This window comes from Poecilia latipinna, unplaced genomic scaffold, assembly GCF_001443285.1.
Source record: "Poecilia latipinna isolate Pla-1442-1.1 unplaced genomic scaffold, P_latipinna-1.0 Scaffold453, whole genome shotgun sequence".
Classification (NCBI taxonomy): Eukaryota; Metazoa; Chordata; class Actinopteri; order Cyprinodontiformes; family Poeciliidae; genus Poecilia; species Poecilia latipinna.
Genome location: NW_015113069.1, coordinates 320,550 through 338,890, shown reverse-complemented (window position 1 = coordinate 338,890; position 18,341 = coordinate 320,550). Strand labels below are relative to the sequence as shown.

The 18,341-nt window shown below is 40.9% G+C and overlaps 2 protein-coding genes across 4 annotated transcripts in view; one reads left to right on the top strand and one right to left on the bottom strand.

Moving 5' to 3' along the window:
* Positions 1–3,002: 3,002 nt before the first annotated feature.
* Positions 3,003–9,444, top strand: prg4a (proteoglycan 4a). 2 transcript variants are annotated; one of them, XM_015038817.1, is made up of 15 exons: positions 3,003–3,143; positions 3,224–3,327; positions 3,528–3,644; positions 4,500–4,613; positions 5,166–5,225; positions 5,576–5,638; positions 5,894–6,004; positions 6,096–6,320; positions 6,447–6,542; positions 6,614–6,700; positions 6,773–6,912; positions 7,432–7,591; positions 7,743–7,841; positions 7,933–8,064; positions 9,010–9,444. In XM_015038817.1, the coding sequence occupies exons 2-15, from the start codon at positions 3,252–3,254 to the stop codon at positions 9,204–9,206; spliced, it is 1,677 nt and encodes a 558-aa protein (XP_014894303.1). In that variant the 5' UTR covers positions 3,003–3,143; positions 3,224–3,251; the 3' UTR covers positions 9,207–9,444. The 2 variants fall into 2 exon arrangements, with proteins under 2 accessions (XP_014894303.1, XP_014894302.1); XM_015038816.1 differs by having other exon boundaries at positions 3,007–3,143; positions 7,930–8,064.
* tpra (translocated promoter region a, nuclear basket protein) overlaps positions 9,408–18,341 on the bottom strand; it is a 24,118-nt gene continuing 15,184 nt past the window's right edge. Inside the window, exons 36-55 of one of the 2 annotated variants that reach the window (XM_015038814.1) lie at positions 18,293–18,331; positions 17,916–18,113; positions 17,680–17,791; positions 17,382–17,575; positions 16,943–17,013; positions 16,126–16,325; positions 15,827–16,033; positions 15,572–15,693; positions 15,041–15,115; positions 13,925–14,143; positions 13,634–13,832; positions 13,373–13,560; positions 12,840–12,911; positions 11,971–12,059; positions 11,724–11,836; positions 11,525–11,623; positions 11,299–11,440; positions 11,108–11,205; positions 9,922–10,011; positions 9,408–9,737 (exon numbers count right to left, since the gene is read on the bottom strand). In XM_015038814.1, the coding sequence (XP_014894300.1) occupies positions 9,700–9,737; positions 9,922–10,011; positions 11,108–11,205; positions 11,299–11,440; positions 11,525–11,623; positions 11,724–11,836; positions 11,971–12,059; positions 12,840–12,911; positions 13,373–13,560; positions 13,634–13,832; positions 13,925–14,143; positions 15,041–15,115; positions 15,572–15,693; positions 15,827–16,033; positions 16,126–16,325; positions 16,943–17,013; positions 17,382–17,575; positions 17,680–17,791; positions 17,916–18,113; positions 18,293–18,331 (2,565 nt within the window). In that variant the 3' untranslated portion in view covers positions 9,408–9,699. The remainder of the gene's footprint in view (positions 9,738–9,921; positions 10,012–11,107; positions 11,206–11,298; positions 11,441–11,524; positions 11,624–11,723; positions 11,837–11,970; positions 12,060–12,839; positions 12,912–13,372; positions 13,561–13,633; positions 13,833–13,924; positions 14,144–15,040; positions 15,116–15,571; positions 15,694–15,826; positions 16,034–16,125; positions 16,326–16,942; positions 17,014–17,381; positions 17,576–17,679; positions 17,792–17,915; positions 18,114–18,292; positions 18,332–18,341) is intronic. The other variant, XM_015038815.1, reaches the window with a different exon arrangement.

Here is an 18,341-nt window from a genome sequence, read left to right as displayed (position 1 = left end):
CATTTTATGAAGTCATTAGTAAACATAAAAAAGGGTCATTCTTTCCACACTGGCAAAATAAAACTTCACCATGAAAGTGACCTCAACTATAAAACCAAAGAGCAGAAACAGGGAGGAAGATACCAAGAACATTAGGTAATGTACGTGTTGAGTCCATCACAGAGTTACTACCTCTGAAACTGAATGAAGTAAGTTTATGGTTATTCTGTCGACTCCTATTATAGCAGCTACAGACACAATGAGGCACATTGTGTCTGCAGTGAACAGTCTGACTTTGTAGTTCATTTTGAAACAATTACATTTGCTTCTTCTTGTCATGTTTCTCACTTTTAAACACACGATGGCTGTCTGGTTTGCTGTCTCTTGACACTTAGAACATCTGTGGAGCTCTGAACCGCCCGCCAGCCTTCGACCCACAGTCTGTAAATGGTCATAGTGTGGGGTGTTAATAAAGTTTTAAGAGCTTCTTTAATCTGACCGCCTGACCAGCACAGAACAACCCTGCTGGGACTACACCCCTCCCAGAGCGCTTATTAAGGTATAATTAACTGCGAGAAAGGAAGTATACGACGACAAACACAGAGAAAACACAGTGGAGTTCAGCAGGTGAACAGGAAATAAGTGGGTGTGTTTATGCGTGTTTGTTCTGTTGACTCGCACTGATTGCGCTATTGCTCTACCAGATGCACAGTTGCACAATTTTAAGCCATTCGATATAAAAAGTTTCGAAATTTGACCAATTTAAATTCTCTGTGTGCAACTGTTGCCAACAGCTACAGTGTTTATTTCTCATAAAGGTTCACATTTATACTGTATGCTAATTAAACTATTCAGGGACCAGTTAGTAACTATGTGTGATCTCTCACTGTTTAGGCAGGAAGCACGAAAACATTGTTCATTCTTAAACAGAAATGGTCTGAAATCATGCCTATAAAATGTTGTCATCTCTAATAAATTAGTATATGTGCTACGACGAGGCTCAGATTAAAAAAAGCCTTTCATACAGCTTGCGTATTTGTTTTTTGTAAAAAAACTTAAAAATAAATGCATCTCTATTGGTGTAGCAATACCTCACAAACACCATCAGAAATATATTCTGTGTTGAATTAATTTCATTTTAATTATTTCTGACACTTTTCATAATAATTGTGTTATGTACTTACTGTTGGTATTGACTGTATTTATTGACAAAATTTAGATAGTTAAGTCATTCTGACCATGTTTGTAAAACCTTTGTTTTCAGCAAGACAAATTACTCATTGTCCAGATAAGGCAGGAAAATTAGCCTGTAGGCACATTTACAAAAAGATGTTAATTATTCTTTCTCAGCCAAATAAATTAAATGCAAATTAATTCAAGTGTGTACTTAAACATGTCTTTGTGGCCAAACCAAAATACATCAAGCGGTGATCAGACTTGATCATAAATACATCATTTGCTTTTGTTATGTCCGTCGAAATGAACTATATTGATGAATGCCAAATACTCAATCCCTATTAAACTGAAAGTCCTTGATTCATTGCTTGAATTGTTACAAACAAAAATGTTGAAATAGCTGTCGAAATCTGTGGAGCAAATTTTAACAGTTTCTTTTTTTAATCTTTCATGAAAATGTCTCCCAACCTCAGTTTTAATGATGATATTGTTTAGCCCTTTCATGCATGAATTATGATCCTTTGTGTCAGGATTTCTTCCAATTTTCCTTTTATTTTCGTAAGGCATAAAAAAGTAGGAAAAAAAATTAAAAAAATTTGTTGTTTTTATTTTTTTTTTAGGTGATCAATTGTAATTTTCTCCAAATACAAAGTTGTTTTTTGAAAAATACATCAGTAGTATTGTTCTTTAGGGGTTATCTGATGTCACAATATTTTTTTTTACCTGCAAGAATCGACCACAGTAGAAGGAGGGACCGGGTCGGTCGGCATGCTTTTTTGTCTGTCGGCCATATTGGATTTAACAAAAATAATTTCTTGCATTTGCAGCTGATGGCCAGTAGTTGATGGTGTATTTTATGATGCATTAGTGTCCACTTCCGTGGTCTGTGTGCATTTATCACATAAAAATCCACAAGAAGCACAAGAAAATGGCCTTTAGACAGCTGTCCACTGTAGTGGACAGCTGTCTGGACTATGCATGAAAGGGTTAGTTGTACTCAGAGGGCGCTTCTAACATTTGCCGTGAATAAATTTGTACTTTTATTTTCTGCAAAATAAAAGTACATATGTATCTTTCACATATGCCGAATATGTGAAAGATACATATTCGGCATCTTTCACTCATTTACCTCACTTACTGTAACCGTAGGTTACCATGTAAGATGATGGATGGATGGATGGATGGATGGTGCCAGAGTGAAACTATAATCAGTCAATCTGTCAGACAGCTGGATAAACTTTTAAAAACATTTTTTTGTGTGCATGTTGACTTCCGCAGATGAGACGGAGGAAACCTAAAAGAATCAGTTCGTCTGCTGCATAAAGCCGTCGTCGTCTTTGTTGCCCCGTTACATCAATTTCTCATTTCACGCTCCTTCATCTCACCCCTGCGAAAAGCCAACCTCTCCGAGACGATGTTTACGACCTGAAAGCTGAGATGAACAATCGAAAGTCCCCCACAAAAATGTTCAAAAGCAAATTTACTTCCGTTTTGGCTCCGGTTCCTCGTTATTTAAACTGGTTGGTTAATGGAAATTTCAACCCAAGGGCAACAGGTGGGAGTGGGATCCTACGTAACTAGAGACCTCAAATGAAAAAGACTTCATTGTTTTTATTTGTAAAGCAAGATGACAAGGAGATTTACAAGCACCTCAAAGGTATTAGATTGGATTTAAGACGTGTCCCAACAATTTTGTTATATAAATACCAATGAAAGTAATTAGAGGGATTTGAAATAACTTACTTTCTGCTCACCGTCTAGAAGCAACTAATCAAGCGTAGGAAGCATTACTGGCAGCGTAGGACTTTTAAAAACACCTAGAGAGTTTTTAATGAGTCTGAGGGTGTAGCGTTAGTGTGTTTGTGATGCTAATTAAAAGTGTCCTGTGTCAGTGGCTTTCCAGATCCAGATGCGTCATCCTGTTCCTCATATAAAAGTCCGACAGTCTGACCCAGTGACAGAAGGAGGAGAGAAGCGATACAAAGGAGGTAATTTACGGTTACTGCTTTCCTGCTATCACTTCCTTCCTCATGTTGTTATAATTTATGTGTCCTTATCGTTGTTCCAGTCAGATTTTGTTCTAATTAAGACCCAATATGGAGAAGATGATGACCAAGCTGAGGCTTCTGCTGCTTTGCCTGTCTGCGACCTATGCTGCTGCTGCTGCACCAGGTAAGGTCTGACACTTTCACAGGACTGAACTTGGCCTTTCCGATGTTTAAAAAAAAAAAAAAAAAAAAAGACAGAGTCTTTTTAGATCTAATATTCATCTGTGCATCATGTTTCCTAATATTATCTGCTTATAATTTATCTTGTTATGCTATTTCAGGACTTTCCAAGATGTGAATTACATTTAACTTTGTTGTTTTCAGGCAGCTGCGTCGGCCGTTGTGGGGAGGTTTTCACAAGAGGTCAGCAGTGTACCTGTGACTTCAGCTGCCTGCAGCACAAAGAGTGCTGCCCTGATTTCCTGGCTACCTGCACCACCAGTAAGACACTTACTGCATCCAGAGCACTTTTCTTTTCCTTTTTTTTTCTTTTTTCTTTTTTGCACACGCCAAAGTAAAATTTATAGTCTAAATGTATGGACTTTTTTCAGTATATTGTATCATGAATATGAATGTCGCATCTGGATCTGACTAACATTTGATGTTGGGTTCAATTCCTTTCTGTCTTCCCATCTCAAGATGGAAGTTATATGTAAATAAACGTCACAAGATTTTCTTAAATTGTTATTGACCTTCTTTTCGGCTGAAAACGTAACTAATCTGATATTTTATGTGAAAAGGCTGTTATTTTAACTAAAGACAGCTAAGCTTCTTTTAACACTTTGTTTTAGTTTCCTTCTTGTTCCAGTTAATTTATTTTAACTTTTGCTTGTTAGTTTTCTGTGGTTACAACTTTTTGCCAGTTTCTGCTGATTTCTTGTCCGCTCATCTAAAAATCTCCCCAACCTCTTTGGGATTTTCTAAATTAATATTTCCTCCTTATATTGTGTTTATGTATTTCTGCATATTGATTGAAGGTTTTCACTACTATTTTAAACAGCTGTTTCTATTTCAAACTATTTAGACTATAAGTTAGTTGTATTAATTGACTGTTTTATTAATTTTGTAGATTTTTTATATTAATGTTTAAATTTTTCACAGTACTCTTCCTATCCTTCCTTTTGGTCCTCTTCCTTCAAGTGATCATTTTAGAGGCTTCAATATTTGTTTCTTGATCAGAATAACATTTTTCTATGACCACTGAAAATTTGATCTCATAACATGTTAGTTAAATAACCATTCAACCCAGCTGACTCAGACAGATGGGAACTGATCCGTGTTTCTGGGTCTTCTCAGCTCCGTCGTGTCGGGGCCGCTGCAGTGAGACGTTCAGGAGAGGTCGGACGTGCGACTGCGATCCGCTGTGCGTCCAGTACAACACCTGCTGCCAGGACTTCCAGCTGCACTGCGGTGGGAACCTCCTCATATTCCTTTGGGGAAAAACTCTTCATAATCCTCGAACTTTTTTTTTTTTAACATAAAATTTATTTTAGCACATAGCAGGAAGGTATGAGGAAAATGATTTTTTTTTTTTTCTGTTCTGAAGACTTCACATATAAATTAGAGAACGTTAGTGGCACAATAAAGACAAAGCAGACAGTTTGGAGGAAGGTTGCATTGGCAAGACATGGCCATTGAACAGGCCAGAAAATAAAAAAACATTATTCAGAGAAGGAGCCCAGAGGCCTGCAGTAACTCTGGTGGAGCTGCAGGGATCCACAACTCAGGTGGAAGAAACTGTAGACAGAACCATTTTTTGTTGTGCACACAACAAATCTGGTCTTCATGGAAAAGTGGCAAGTAGAAAGTTAAATCCCAACAAAAATCACTGATGTTTGTGGCTGGATGGGCCAAAATGTGAAGAGGTATCGATACTTTTGCTAGGAATTGTAAACTCATGCTGCCGAATGATTAGTGATGAATTAGCAAGACTTTGCTAATATGCTGCTTTTGTCTCCACAGATGCCGCTGTGAGCGTCCCACATCATGGAGGCCCCCAAACTCTGAGGACCACAGGCTCCAGTTAGCAGAAATATTTATGATGGCGATAGTTTTACAAAACAAAAATAAAAAATTGCTTTTCCATCAGTCATTAGTTTGCAGGTTTTCCACAAAAAAAAAAAGAATTGGGATTCAAATTCTTAATTATTATCTCCCAATACTTTGCAAAGTCTCACACTGAGAATATATATATAGGACATGTTAATGCAGTCAGACGATGTTCAGAGAAACAAAAGCATCAATTCAGAGAACTGACAAAAACACATTTTTGTAGAAATGTCGACCCTGAATAAAGAATAACAGTGGTTCTTACTTAACATGTTACATCTACCAAATCACCTACTTGTGTTTTGTTTTCTCATCTTTACCAGAAAACAGGAACCCAGACAGGAGTCGGCACAGTTCCAACAGCGAGAGTGAGGAACGGTACACAGGTAGGTCGATGCAATAAAAAATGGCTTAATATTTTTTTTATAATTAAACTTAATTTCAAGTTTAATTATAAACTTGAAATAAAAAAAATGAAGTTGTGCTTATCCTATCACCTGAAGTGAATCTGTTTTATAGTCAGAACAAATAGTCTAACAGGAAAAGGAGAATTCATTGTGCGAACATTTTGAGAGTTAGCCACATCAGTCAGAACACGTTTCTATGGTGATCAACGCTGTGTTGTTCGTTAACCTCTAAAGGAAGAGGTGGGCGTTGTCCTCAGTACCCAGGAGGTCAGTGTTCAGGAAGGTTTGGCCCCACAAACCCTCTGCCAACTGGCTCACTGGGCTCCAATCCTCCTGCTGTTCCAGGTAAACATCTATAAGTCTAACTCCTTTCAATACTTATAATTGAATCTTGGATCAGAGCTGAAAGATATTTTCATTTCTTCCCGTCTTGCAGGTGATGGTAACACCGCGGTAGGCCCGCTGCCCGGGCAAGTGTCTACCTCTCTGGGTGGGACTCATCAGCTCTCAGCAGTTCACCTGCCCCGGCCCAGCAACGGTGCTCCGGTTCTGGATGGCAGGGTTCCTGTTGGCTCCTCCACCAATGGAGCTGGAGATGGGAAACTAAACGTCCATCTGGTGATCGCCCCAGGCGGCCTCAATCCATCTGGGCCCAGTCAAGGTAAGTTCACATAATTGATAGATTTTTCTCTCACTTTTACTTCTTCGTGGTTTAATAGTCAATGCAATTCGCTTTTTATTGGTAAAAAAAAAAAAAAAAAGCACTCTGCTCTTTTATTCTCATCAGGAGGTCCAGCTCAACCCAGACCCAGCACCCTGCTGGATGTGGCCCAGGCTTTGGGTCTCTCTGTTGGACAAAGAGTCCCTGAAGGACCTGGGACAGGTACGGTTAGTGATCTTATCGAGGCGTCTCTTTTTGATGGGATCTCGCTAATTTTGCATGCTTTTGTGTAGGACTCATGTCGAATGCCGACCTGTGCAGTGGATCCCCCATCAACGGACTGACCGCTCTCGGCAACGGCACCGTACTGATATTTAAAGGTCAGCTGTCTGATCATCAACAGGTGAGTTCAGTAACTACGGATAAAAGTGTGTAAAGCGTGTGTGTTGCAGGCGAGTTGTTTTGGGCCGTTGACTCCGTCGGAGGCTCCATTGGTCCTCCGCAAAACATCAGAGACACTCTGGGGGTCTCGTCACCCATCGATACGGTCTTCACACGAATGGACTGCAGTGGAAACACCTACGTCATCAAGGTATTAAACTCAGATCAAGGTAATCCCATCTAACATCCCGTCAGGCCTGGAGCTCGCTGGATGTCTCAGCTGAATCCAACACCTTGGATGAAAAACCTATTTTAGCATGTTTGATCATGACAAGGGGTCTCCTATGAATATTTAATTTGATTCATTAAATTAAAAATAAGATTCTCAAGGAGGGTTATGAATCAGAAAAGAGTCCAGTCTGGATTATAAATTCATATTCAGGCAGGAGGAATAGCACAAAACACAACTTGTGTATTTTCTACTTTACAAATACTGTAAAATATATTACCAAAGCTTAACATCAGAGTTGTTTAGCACTGCTGAAAGCCAAGTAGCAAAACAATTTGGCTTTAAAGACCTTATCCGACCTCAGCCTTTTTTTTATCACTACATTCTGCCACAAACTAGACATTCTTAACACGTGACCCAAATTAAAATAAGTTTGACAGACCAGTCAGTTTACTTCATGATGATGGGAGTTTTTCCATCAGCTCTTTGTCCGTTGCCCAGGGAAACCAGTGCTGGCGTCTGGATGAGAACCTGATGGTGAAGCCTGGCTACCCGAAACCTTTGACCTCTGAGTTTCCTGGTCTGACGGGTCCCATCAGCGCTGCTCTGGTGGTGCCGGCCACCAGGAACAGACTGGAGACCATTTTCTTCTTCAAGCCGGGTGAGCAGGAAACAGCCGCTCACTGACAGGATCTAACAGATTTAAATCTACGCGTCGTCATCTCCAGATGACGATACGACAGATGGAGAGTATGTCTGGTTTCAGACAGCGACTGTTTTGGCTTGTTAAAACTAATGTTGTTTCTGTCTAGGAGACATAATGCAGAGGTTCACCGTCCTCCCAGGCAGCTCTGCGTCCTGCAGGGACAAACCAAAAAGCTCCACGCTGAAAAACTTTGCCCAACAGGCCGGTCAGTAAAACGGATATTTTGATGCAATCATGTAAAGGAGATTGCATCCGTTTTGCTTAAATCCGCTCTCATGCCGTTTGCATTTCAGCAGCAGACGTTCTTCTGAGCGGGGAGATCAACATCAAAGTTTCTCTGACGGGCTTCCCATCCCCCGTCACCTCCGCTCTGTCCATGCCCGCTCCGCAGAGCACCAACCCGTACCAACTCTTCGTCTTCTCTGGACGTAAGTACCAGTCTGATCCGGATTGTAGACCATGAGTCCTCAGCAGTCTTCACACCCCTGGATTTCATTTTACAATTTGTATTTCAAAAAGTTTCACGTAACGGACCAACACAAATTAGTGCACAGCGTAAGTGGAATGACAATTTTAAGTGGTTTTCAAAACTGTTTTATACATAAGAGCATGAAAAGTGTGGCATGCACTTGTTTCTTCAAGTATCCCAGGTAGAAATGACTTTTACTGTAATTACAGCAAATCTTTTGCGATACATCTTTACCAGCTTTGCATATCTAGAGTCTGGGAACGTTCTAGAAATTAACTTGGACTCAGATAGGATGGAGAGCATCTGCAAAAATCAATTTACATGGTTGCCACAGATCATGATTTAGGTTAAGACTTTGACTGGGCCGTTCTAACATGAACAAGCTTGTTTCTAAGCCGCCCCATTGAAGCACCGGCTCTGTGATCTGGGTAATTTTTGAACTTCGTCAACCGATTCTCCCACCATAGCTGTGGATCTCTGCAGCTCCTCCAGAGCAACCAGGGGAGTTTGCTGCTATAAAGCAATAAATCATATGATAAAAACCCTGATTTGTATTTGTTTTGTGCTTGTAAAACAGAGAAATTGACTGGGTGGAAATAAGTTTCAAGACACCGTCATTTAAAAGCAGCGAAGTGCAGTATTCACTGGAACATCATCACAAAAAAAATCCTTTATTTGTTACAAGGATTCAGAGATCAGTACTTAAAAACAAATAATAGAGATAAAAAAAGTGAATATTGAAGGTTTATAAACTAAAATAAATGGTGTAATGTGATTTGAGAATAATACTGTGAATTTTTCACTTTAAATTTAAAGTGTTGCATGCCCATTACGTTACCTTTTTCAAATTTTACATCATATAATCAGTGTATGTGTAATCCTGAACTCTTTGTTGTCTACACAGCTCTCTATTTCAGAGTCCAGATCACAGGAGACCTGCCGGTTCTGGTCAAACCTGACCCCCCCGCCTCCCTCACGCCTCTGCCCAACCCAGTCCTGAGCCCTCTCGTCATGGCGACCAACCCTGCCAACCCGGCAGGTCAGAACCAGAACCCCGCCCACCCGACCAACTCCATCAGGTTCTGGTTGCGCTGCCCATAGGCGCCTCCAGTGGAGAACGCTGGTTTCCTGTGTCAAGATACGTCAACAGGATGTTCTTAAAGAAATGCTTTTTGCAGTAATTCACTGCTTTTCAACACTTTAGATGATGTAAAAGTTATCAAATCTGAACCATCCGATTTTCCGTCTTTCTATACAGCATCTAAGGACTATTAGAAGAGAGTCTCCACATGACATTGCTGCTATTTGTTATTCCACTTTATTCTTAAAAACACCTGCAGAATAGGCTCTAACAGAACAAAATACAAAACAAATCAGGACAAATTACACCAAACCTCACTGGATTTTACAATCAAACATGTCTTATATGAGAAAAGACAACCTGTTACGTCTCCTATAAAATTGTGACAACTGATTTTTATGTGACCTTCAAACCTTTTGAAACATTGAAGTTAAAGTTTTTTGTTTTTTTTTATGTCCTCAACGGATAAAGATGAATCTGCAGGTAAGATCAGCGATGGGCCACACCCCCTTTTCATGTGGCTCCGCCTCTTCCTGCTCGAGAAAATGCTCCTAAAATGAGAGACAAAAACCTTTTTGACTAAACGGACCCATGCTGTGATTAAACATGTTCATGTCATATATGCTGCTTGTTGCACATCAATAAACTGCTTTATCATTGTACTCTTGAGTCACTGGAGTTTAATTATAACACAATCATGAAGCAGAAGGTTAAAAAGGCGTCGGTTCTCCTTACCTGTGCGACTGAGGATCCGTCCTCTGCCTGAGAGGATGCCCGTCTGACGCTGGCTTGTTACTGAGCGAGGCTGACTGTCACTGCTGGTGTCTGGTTAAACAAACAATAAAATCATGTGATTTTATTGTTAAATAATGATGATGGACTACAAGCTGCAACATCAAACCTGTTTAGATAGTGAGGGCATCAAGTGGTTAATAGATCGATCAAGTGTATTTGTATGCCACATTTCAGCAGTTCAATGTGCTTTACATCATAAAAGCACAAAAATACAAAGTTGTAGGACACAGTCGACAATTGAAACATTATATTTTGACAAGTGAAATGGTTACACATCAGAATGTTTCAAACTCCTGTTTAAGTGGGAAGATTATGCTCCGGGTGAACATTTTGGGGGAAAAAATGCCCCTTCAATAATGGATGCTGGTGAATTTTGCAGAAATAAATGGACAACATTCAGACAGGAGACGAACAAACCCGACGTGAGCCTGTATTACTGCATGATGTCCTGGCAGGTTCAGTAATCCACGCTTTTAACTCATCTCTTCACTGCCTGCCTTTTACTCTTACAACAGCAGCTATTAAAGCTGCCAGAAGCAATTCAGTTGTGACATAAATGTTGCTAATTTTACTTAAAGACGGCGACATGAGGTGTAAAGTGAACATTAATGGTCATGACTGTCGCATTGGGTTCTTGTTATCCCAAACAGAGTTCGCTTTTACATGACGAAAAGCTCATGTGACTGGAGGCCATTTTTTAGCTCCAGCATCAACGTTGAGGCATTAACAGAGTTTAATTGTTTGTTGGCAAGGTGCTTCAGACCAGTAGACTTATAATTCATCAGTGCTGAGTGGAGACATGCCACGCTTTAGCTTTTTGGAAAGGTTTTTACTTTTAACCCTGGAGAGATACGGTGTGTGATTGCTGCATAACAGACAGGTGTGTAAGGGCGATTTGATCATCAGACTTCTTGTACAAACTGATGGCAGATTTAAATCAATCACAGAATCGGTGAGTGAGGATGGGATTGCAGCTGTTTTATTATATCGAGCTTTACATGTTGCAAACAGCAGCACCTCTTGGTTGAAACCTGAGGAGGCTTAAATAATGTAAACTACAGTAATCGAGAATTTACAATCCAGGCCATGATTTAAGATTAAAGGATTATTGAACGGAGTAAATTACCAGGATCTTGACTTGTAGACGGCAGGGAGGCATCATCGCGCTGCTGTCCTGTTGACTCCATGACCATCTGGCCGTCCAGAGAAACGTCAATATCTGGACTGAATGCAGATACGAAAACGTTGGAGCTTCCATATTTTCCTCCTGATTTAACACACTATATAACATAATGAATTCCTGCATGAGATCCTCACCCGTCTCCTTCCTGCTCCATGAAAACCTCATCTCCATCATCAGCATTAGCAGCCATCCCAGTTGAGGCAGTTACCATGGGAACCGACTGGGAGGCCAGGTTGTCGCCGCTGTCAGAGGGCATGTTCTCTGTAAAGACCGTCACTGAGGGAAACAAGAGTGTTAGCAAACAGGGGCATGCCAAAGAAACAAACAAAAAATAAATAAATAAGGTATGTGTCGGCTCACCTGGTGCAGCCACCTGTAAAGGTGTGGTAGGGACACTCCTCCCTCCGCCATCTTCATCATGAGCAGCCAGGAAGAGAGGAGACTCGTACATCCCCAAGCCTACGTGTACAAAAGCTTTATTTATAGATGACATTACCGCTAATAGGTTGGTGAAGTCTGTGTGTGTGTGTGTGTGTGTGTGTGTGTGTGTGGTTTGCACCTCCTTGCGACGCCAGCTGTCCCAGGTCCGAATGTGAAGCTGATGCCTGCTGCAGCAAATCTTCTGGAGGCCCGAACCTGAATCTGGTGGAAAGACCTGCCACCTGTGGAGAACTGAGGAGTTAAGGGCAGAGAACACAGTTAGCTTTCCTCATTCCCACACTACTGGAAAGGAAGGAGAATAAATGAGCGCAGCGCCTGCAAAGATTCCTCCATGGGAAGAACAACAGGATGTGTATGACTCTTACTGTATAGCCTCGGCAAAGCCATCGGTGCGGTGTGGGACCACCAGAGTGGGAGTACTGGGAACCATTCTGTCATCGTCATCAAAGAACGGCTGTAGAAACACGCAGACATGCTCGGTTAACTTTACCTGTTCGATAAACTTCACAGGAACTGATCAGCCATGAGATTTTATCCCCTGACAGAACAAGATACAACATGACGTTCTGCCAAGAAGGTAAGACATTACAAGTCAGAGCTTAGTAGAGGGGAGTCCAACAAAAATCAGCTGAAGAAGCTATCGATGTGTAATTTTTAAAATAATTTAAGCACTGATTGTATTGCCAGATATATTGGCATATCTGAAAAGTGAGTTTTTATGTGATTCTCAGCATTTGAGGGCCTCCAAGTCCTTCCACATAAAAGTGTGTAATATGTAGAGTATGTGTATTGGGATGAGGTGTTGTACAGCATCAGAACTGAGTTAATATCTTAATAATTATTAAGGTCTGATTAAATGTTTATAAGTGCCCCCTGGTGGCTTGAATAATTATTTCCAAATTATATAGAAAATAGTTTAGAAAAGAGCTGGAGTCACTCCAAGCATTAAGCATGTAGAGATGATTGAAAGTTCAATAAGGCAGACAGAGTGTCTGCATAAAGCAGCATGAGATAAAATTAATATTCTATATCTGCTGCAACATTTGTGTTGTTTGCTTTTGGTGCTGAAACAGTGGTTTACATGTGCTGCCAGACTTTAAGTGCCAATGCCTTAAACGGTAACTTCTTCCTAAATGTAGCAACTATTTATGCTTGTTCCTTCATTAATTAAGCTGAATGTCAACTGTAAAGTCAATCAGACTAGTAATATAGTCAAACATGATCATTTTCTTACCATGGAGGCTAATCCAGGAGTTAGTTGAGGTCCACGACCCGATGATGGTCTACGAAGTTGAGAAGGCTGTCTCTACAGAAGAAAAAGCAGACATTTCTATCACAGGAGTGTAAATCTATAATTTAGTTTAATTGAAAACTAAATTAGAGATTTATATCAGAAAGCTCCAAAATTAACAATGTTGTGATTGCAGCAATTCCCATTCTAGCAGCAATGTTTTGATTGTATTTTTATTTAAATGCAGTATAAACTATCGCTCTTTAACATGATAGTGGTGTAATCTTCTAAAATAAAGCAGCTGCTTTGCAGAGTGAAAGTTAAACTCGTATAAGTTTAAAATACTTTTATCGCGTCATCGCAAGTACTTCAGGACTTGGAAGATGATTTAAAACATTTGAAGAGCTGGAAGGAGTGTTTTACTGTTCCCTTTAGTAAAGAAACAAACACACCACTGACGCTGCGTATTCTAAACAAAACCTCCTGTTACACAAGTCAAACCTTTGTTAATATAGAATAACAGCTTTTGGTTTTACCTGTGTGTGGGGGGGTCCCAGTTCAGGGGCCGGAGCCTGGATGAAGAGCCGGGGTGACGGCCTGCGCGGCTGGGAGAGGCGGGGCATCAGGGAGGAGGAGCAGGGCGAGTGTGCAGAGGAGCAGGCTGGAGGGTGGTGGAGGTAATCCCTAGCAGATCCGAGATCTGCTCCCCAGCTGGTGCCTTCTCCTGAAGGAGACGGCGACTCGGTTAGGTGAGGTCACAGGTGTGCAGGAAGCGGTGCTGCGGGCTTTGGGCTTACCGCTCTGTGAGGGGTCAGCAGGGCGCTGCGAGCTGGAGGGGGCGCCACTCGCATTCTCCTCAGCGTTGGAACCGCCTGAAGGAGCGGCTTCCTCTCTCTCATCTTCAGCCTCCTGACTCTCCTCGTTGTGCTCCTCTCCTCCTCTCATCCCGCTGTCAGCAGCTCCATCATCATCTTCTTCGTCGTCGTCGTCGTCTTCCTGAGACAGCGATGAACAGAGAAAGTCAGTAGCCGAGACGTGTGTGCATCTAAAAAAAACACAACACTAATTGGTCAGAAAATACGACAAACCTGATCTTCTCCTGCTTCCTCTTCATCCTCTTCTTCGTCTTCATCCTCTTCTTCCACTCTCTGGTCCCCGTCTTTGCTCTCCCTGCTCTCGCTGTCGGTGTCGATCACGATGACGTCTCGAATTAAAGCCAAGCCCTGGGAGCCCTGGTCAGACGGGACGGACTGGGAAACTCCTTCGTCCTCCTCAGAAAACGCCTGGAAGCCTTCCTCTGGCAGCTCCTGCACAGCAAACACGGACTAATTAAAACACATTCATGTATATAACTTTACAGTTTCTACATGTAACAAAATCGAAGGGGAAGCTTGGACTTCATGCTTTCTCAGTTGTTTTCATTCAGGTTCGTAGTATTTGTTAGATTTTTTTATATATATATACATCTGTGTGACGCTTCTGCCTCATTTGCTCATTTGTGTAAATGAGGCACACTCTATTTATTAAATTAATGTATTATTTAAAATGTGAAAATTAATCTGTCCAAAAAAAACCAAAAAACAATTAAATAGAAGTATGACCTTAATATACAGTATGTGTAAAACCTGCTAACAGGTTATTATTTCCAAGCTGTTCTCTTAATTTGATAAATGAACTTCATCAGGATTCTAATTTTTGAATATGACAAGCAGATGCTTTTCGCAAAAATAAAAAGAACGTCTACAAAATGCATTATTTAATGAGGTCCTATCTGATGCAGGGTTTCGTTTCCCCCAGTGTATTATAAGCCTGGCAGGCCACCAGGCTTTATTTGAGCCCCCACCAGGTTAAGCATTACTTATTTATTTAAGTCTTTTTAAAATTTTTGCATTTTTTAAGATCTTATAGTTGATTTTCAGGTATTAATCTTCCAATCTTTCAAATAATATATAATTATTAAGTGAAATTTTTAAATTCCCTGTCAACTTTAAACATTTTTAACTCAATAACACGACAGACTGCTGGATGAATCACTGCCCTAACAAGTTTTCTGGGGGAAACCTGGTGATGTACTGATTTGTTCTTTTTTACTACAATGTGGAGTTAGAGTGGTGTGTCAGAAATATTGTGTAAATCCTACAACAACCTGTATTGTGTCTATTTTCTAGAAAACAGTTTTGCTTCATGTCTCTCTGAGAACCGACCCGACTGTCATCAGGTGAAACCTGCTGCTCTCCCATGTCCCCCAGCTCTCCTTCCAGCTCCTCATCACCCTCCATCTGCAACAAGGAAAATTACACAGACCTCATTTTGGTGCAGTAATTCTCATTTTTAAAGGAACTGCAAAACAGTTTTTAATACATCAACAACCTTTAGCAAAGGCAGAAAAGAAGAGAAGACTGAAATAGCAGATAATATTTTTAGTTTCCATTTGATCTTTAATATGAATACACTGTTTCAACTAAAGCCAAATGTGCAAAGCATGAAGAACGGTTTGACAAACCATCGCCTTCATATAAGTTTTGAATTCAGACTTTATGCACTTGTAGTTTTATACCAGACAACCAACTTTCCATAGAGACGGTTATGAATTTTTCACAGTTCAATAAAAGTTCCAACATGTGACAGAAATGGATGTAGAACAAAGTAAGAACTGAGAAACATGGCAGATGATGAGAATTTAAATGAAAAAGGTGTTTATAGTGTTGTTTTAGACTCTGGGTGTTTTCTTTTACCTGCAGAGCGATTGTTGGTTTCAGTCGTAGTTTTTTAGTGTTGGGAGGTGTTTGGGAACTCTCCGGTCGACTTTCCTCTTCCTCCTCTTCGGTTTCTCTGCTTCGCTTTGAGCCAGGTTTAGCTACACCAAAACGAAAACTTGAACGTCAGCTTATGCACTAAAATCAACCATTTGTGTTTTCGCCTTTGCGTTTTTTATTGTAATGTCTCAAGTTTCAGGGTTGACTGCATCTGAAAGCGATGTTGCTGATCACCTGTTGTCGGCATGCAGGAGGAGGATGAGGAGGATGTGGACGGACATTCTGCCTCTACGCCGGATCCTGCGTCCTGATTGGCCGCCTGCTGCTGGGTGGGCTGAACGAAGGCCGTGGCCTGAGTGCTGGTTGGCTGAGTTAAGGAGGCCAGAGGATTCATGAGGGAAGAGCTGGTGGAGTGAACAGAAGCTCCTGTAGAGATGAGAGCTGCAGAGAGAAACACATTTTACCCTCTCGCACCTAAAGTTACATTTGAGTTGTTTATTTTTACTTTATTTTAAAAGCTTCTCTGTTTTTACCCTCCTGACTCTCTGTCTGTGTAGTGGGCATCACTGTGGCGGTGGGTGTCGGGATGGGGACAGGTGCAGGTGTGACCATGGGCCTGATGCTGGCACGAGGGGTGGACTTGCTGCCGGTGGACGGACTCGGCTTGTTGCTGGGTGACTGAGTGCTTGGAGTGGGCCGAATGTTGGCGGTGGGCGGCTCAGAGGTGCTCAGGCTGATCACGGAAAAATGAACATTAAGACAATCAGTTTGAGTCAGGCAACGAGAAACTGACTTTTTCTAGATCACAGGTGTCAAACTCGAGGCCCAAGGGGCAAAATCTGGCCCGCCGTAGGTTTTTATGAGGCCCTCTAGACTCCAAATTACATCAGTAAAATTCAAAAATTCACACAGGCTCAACGAATCGCCACATTCTTTCTGATTTTACCCCAAATTTTCTCAAAATTGGTCAGAAACATTGAGTTTGAGTTTAAGCGACTGCTGCCTCAGCCTCACTTGATGCTACATTATATTTTGTAATTGATATGTAATAAACAGTCACGCTTATCATACATTAGCGCAAATATCGTAAAACTTTCTTGCAAATATTTCCAAATTATCACCACAAAATCTGTGATTTTGATTGCAAAAAACACAAAATCACAAAATCCTGGAGGAACAGGTACTTATTGATATTTTAACACAATGAGTTGACGGCCCTGTTCTGGATCATTTCTCATCCATCCCTGAAAACCAACATGTTAATGAGTCCAAATGGAGGTTTATTTAATCCTGCATAAAACAACAACAAAACATTCAAAACAAAAGCAAAGTCCTAGGCGTCGGCGTTACCTTCCCCTGTCTTGAGCAGGACTCTTCAAAGAAATTTGTCTCTGGTCTGAAGATCTGGGCTGATCCGACTGCTGAGGTAGAATAAAAAAAACAAAACAAACAAAACAAGTCAATAAATGTATAGAAGAATCTGCTAATTTTAGCACATAAAACAAGATGCAGTATTTTAACAAACATATTCGATAGCCATATCACAATAAATTTTACTGGATTATAAATTGTCCCAGAAATTATTCCGATAAACAATAATATTGCTGTTTTCAAGTAATGTATCGATAATGCCCTCTCGAAGTCTAAAACTCCACACAGGAACTGGAAGATATTTTAAATATCTTTTTAATAAATCACAACCACCAAAAAGAATAAATAAAAGTGAAATAAAAACCACTGGGTGTTTTTTTTTTTTATTCGTAGTTATGTGAAGAAGTCCATGATGCACCTTGGCTCCGCCCTGATCCTGAGTTTCCTCCCGCCCATCGGAGTGCGCTTGTGTTTCTCTCAGTTCTCTCAGCTCTCTGTCCATTCGAAGAAGTCGTCCTTCGTACTGAGACTTGAGGGCGTTCATCCTGACCTCCAGCTCCTCTTTGCTCTGCTTCAGCTCCTCGTTCTCCTGGCTGAGCTGCTCTTTGGCGCCTGCAGGTGAAAGGTCCAGACGCTCAATGCAGCAGGCTTCGTAAACAATCAAACAACTACATGCGGTTAGTTATATCGTCAAAATATTTTCAGGTCCAACTTACTGTTTACTTGGTTGATTTTTAATTTGGCTCCCAGAATGGCCTTTTTGGTCTTCTCCTCTTTCTCAGCCATCTGCAGTTTGAGCTGATCTTCTCTGTTCTTACTCTCAGAAAGCTGCAGGAAAGAACAAATTAAATAAGATTCAAACATTAATACGACTATTGTTTTTACTTATGTCTTCATGAAGGTGCAGAAGAAACCAGTCAAGAATGGATTGCATAATATTTAAAGCGAGCACCTCCTGTTTGAGTTTGGTCAGCTCATCATGCATTGTCTGACTGAAATCTCCAGCGGCTGTGGAGTCACTGGCCTGGGTAGACTGGGTAGACTGGGAAATCTGGGTGGCAAGTGCTGATTGGTTAGCTTCATGAGCATGCTTAGCTTCAATTAGCTGCTCCTGCAGTTTCATAATCTCTGCTTCACGCTCAGAAATGGTCTTGAAAACACACAAAAAAGTAAAAGAAAATAAATGAACACAACATGTACAACTGGATCTGGCAGGTAAACACTCCTAATGCAAGTTTAACTGAGTTATGAAACAATGCCTGTTTACACACATGCATGATTAAATTAACTTTTGGAAAATATTTTGTGCACACATCAGAAGCAGCAAACCTTCTGCAGGTTGTCAAGTCGGATTTGAAGCTCAGCCACCTAGTGGAGG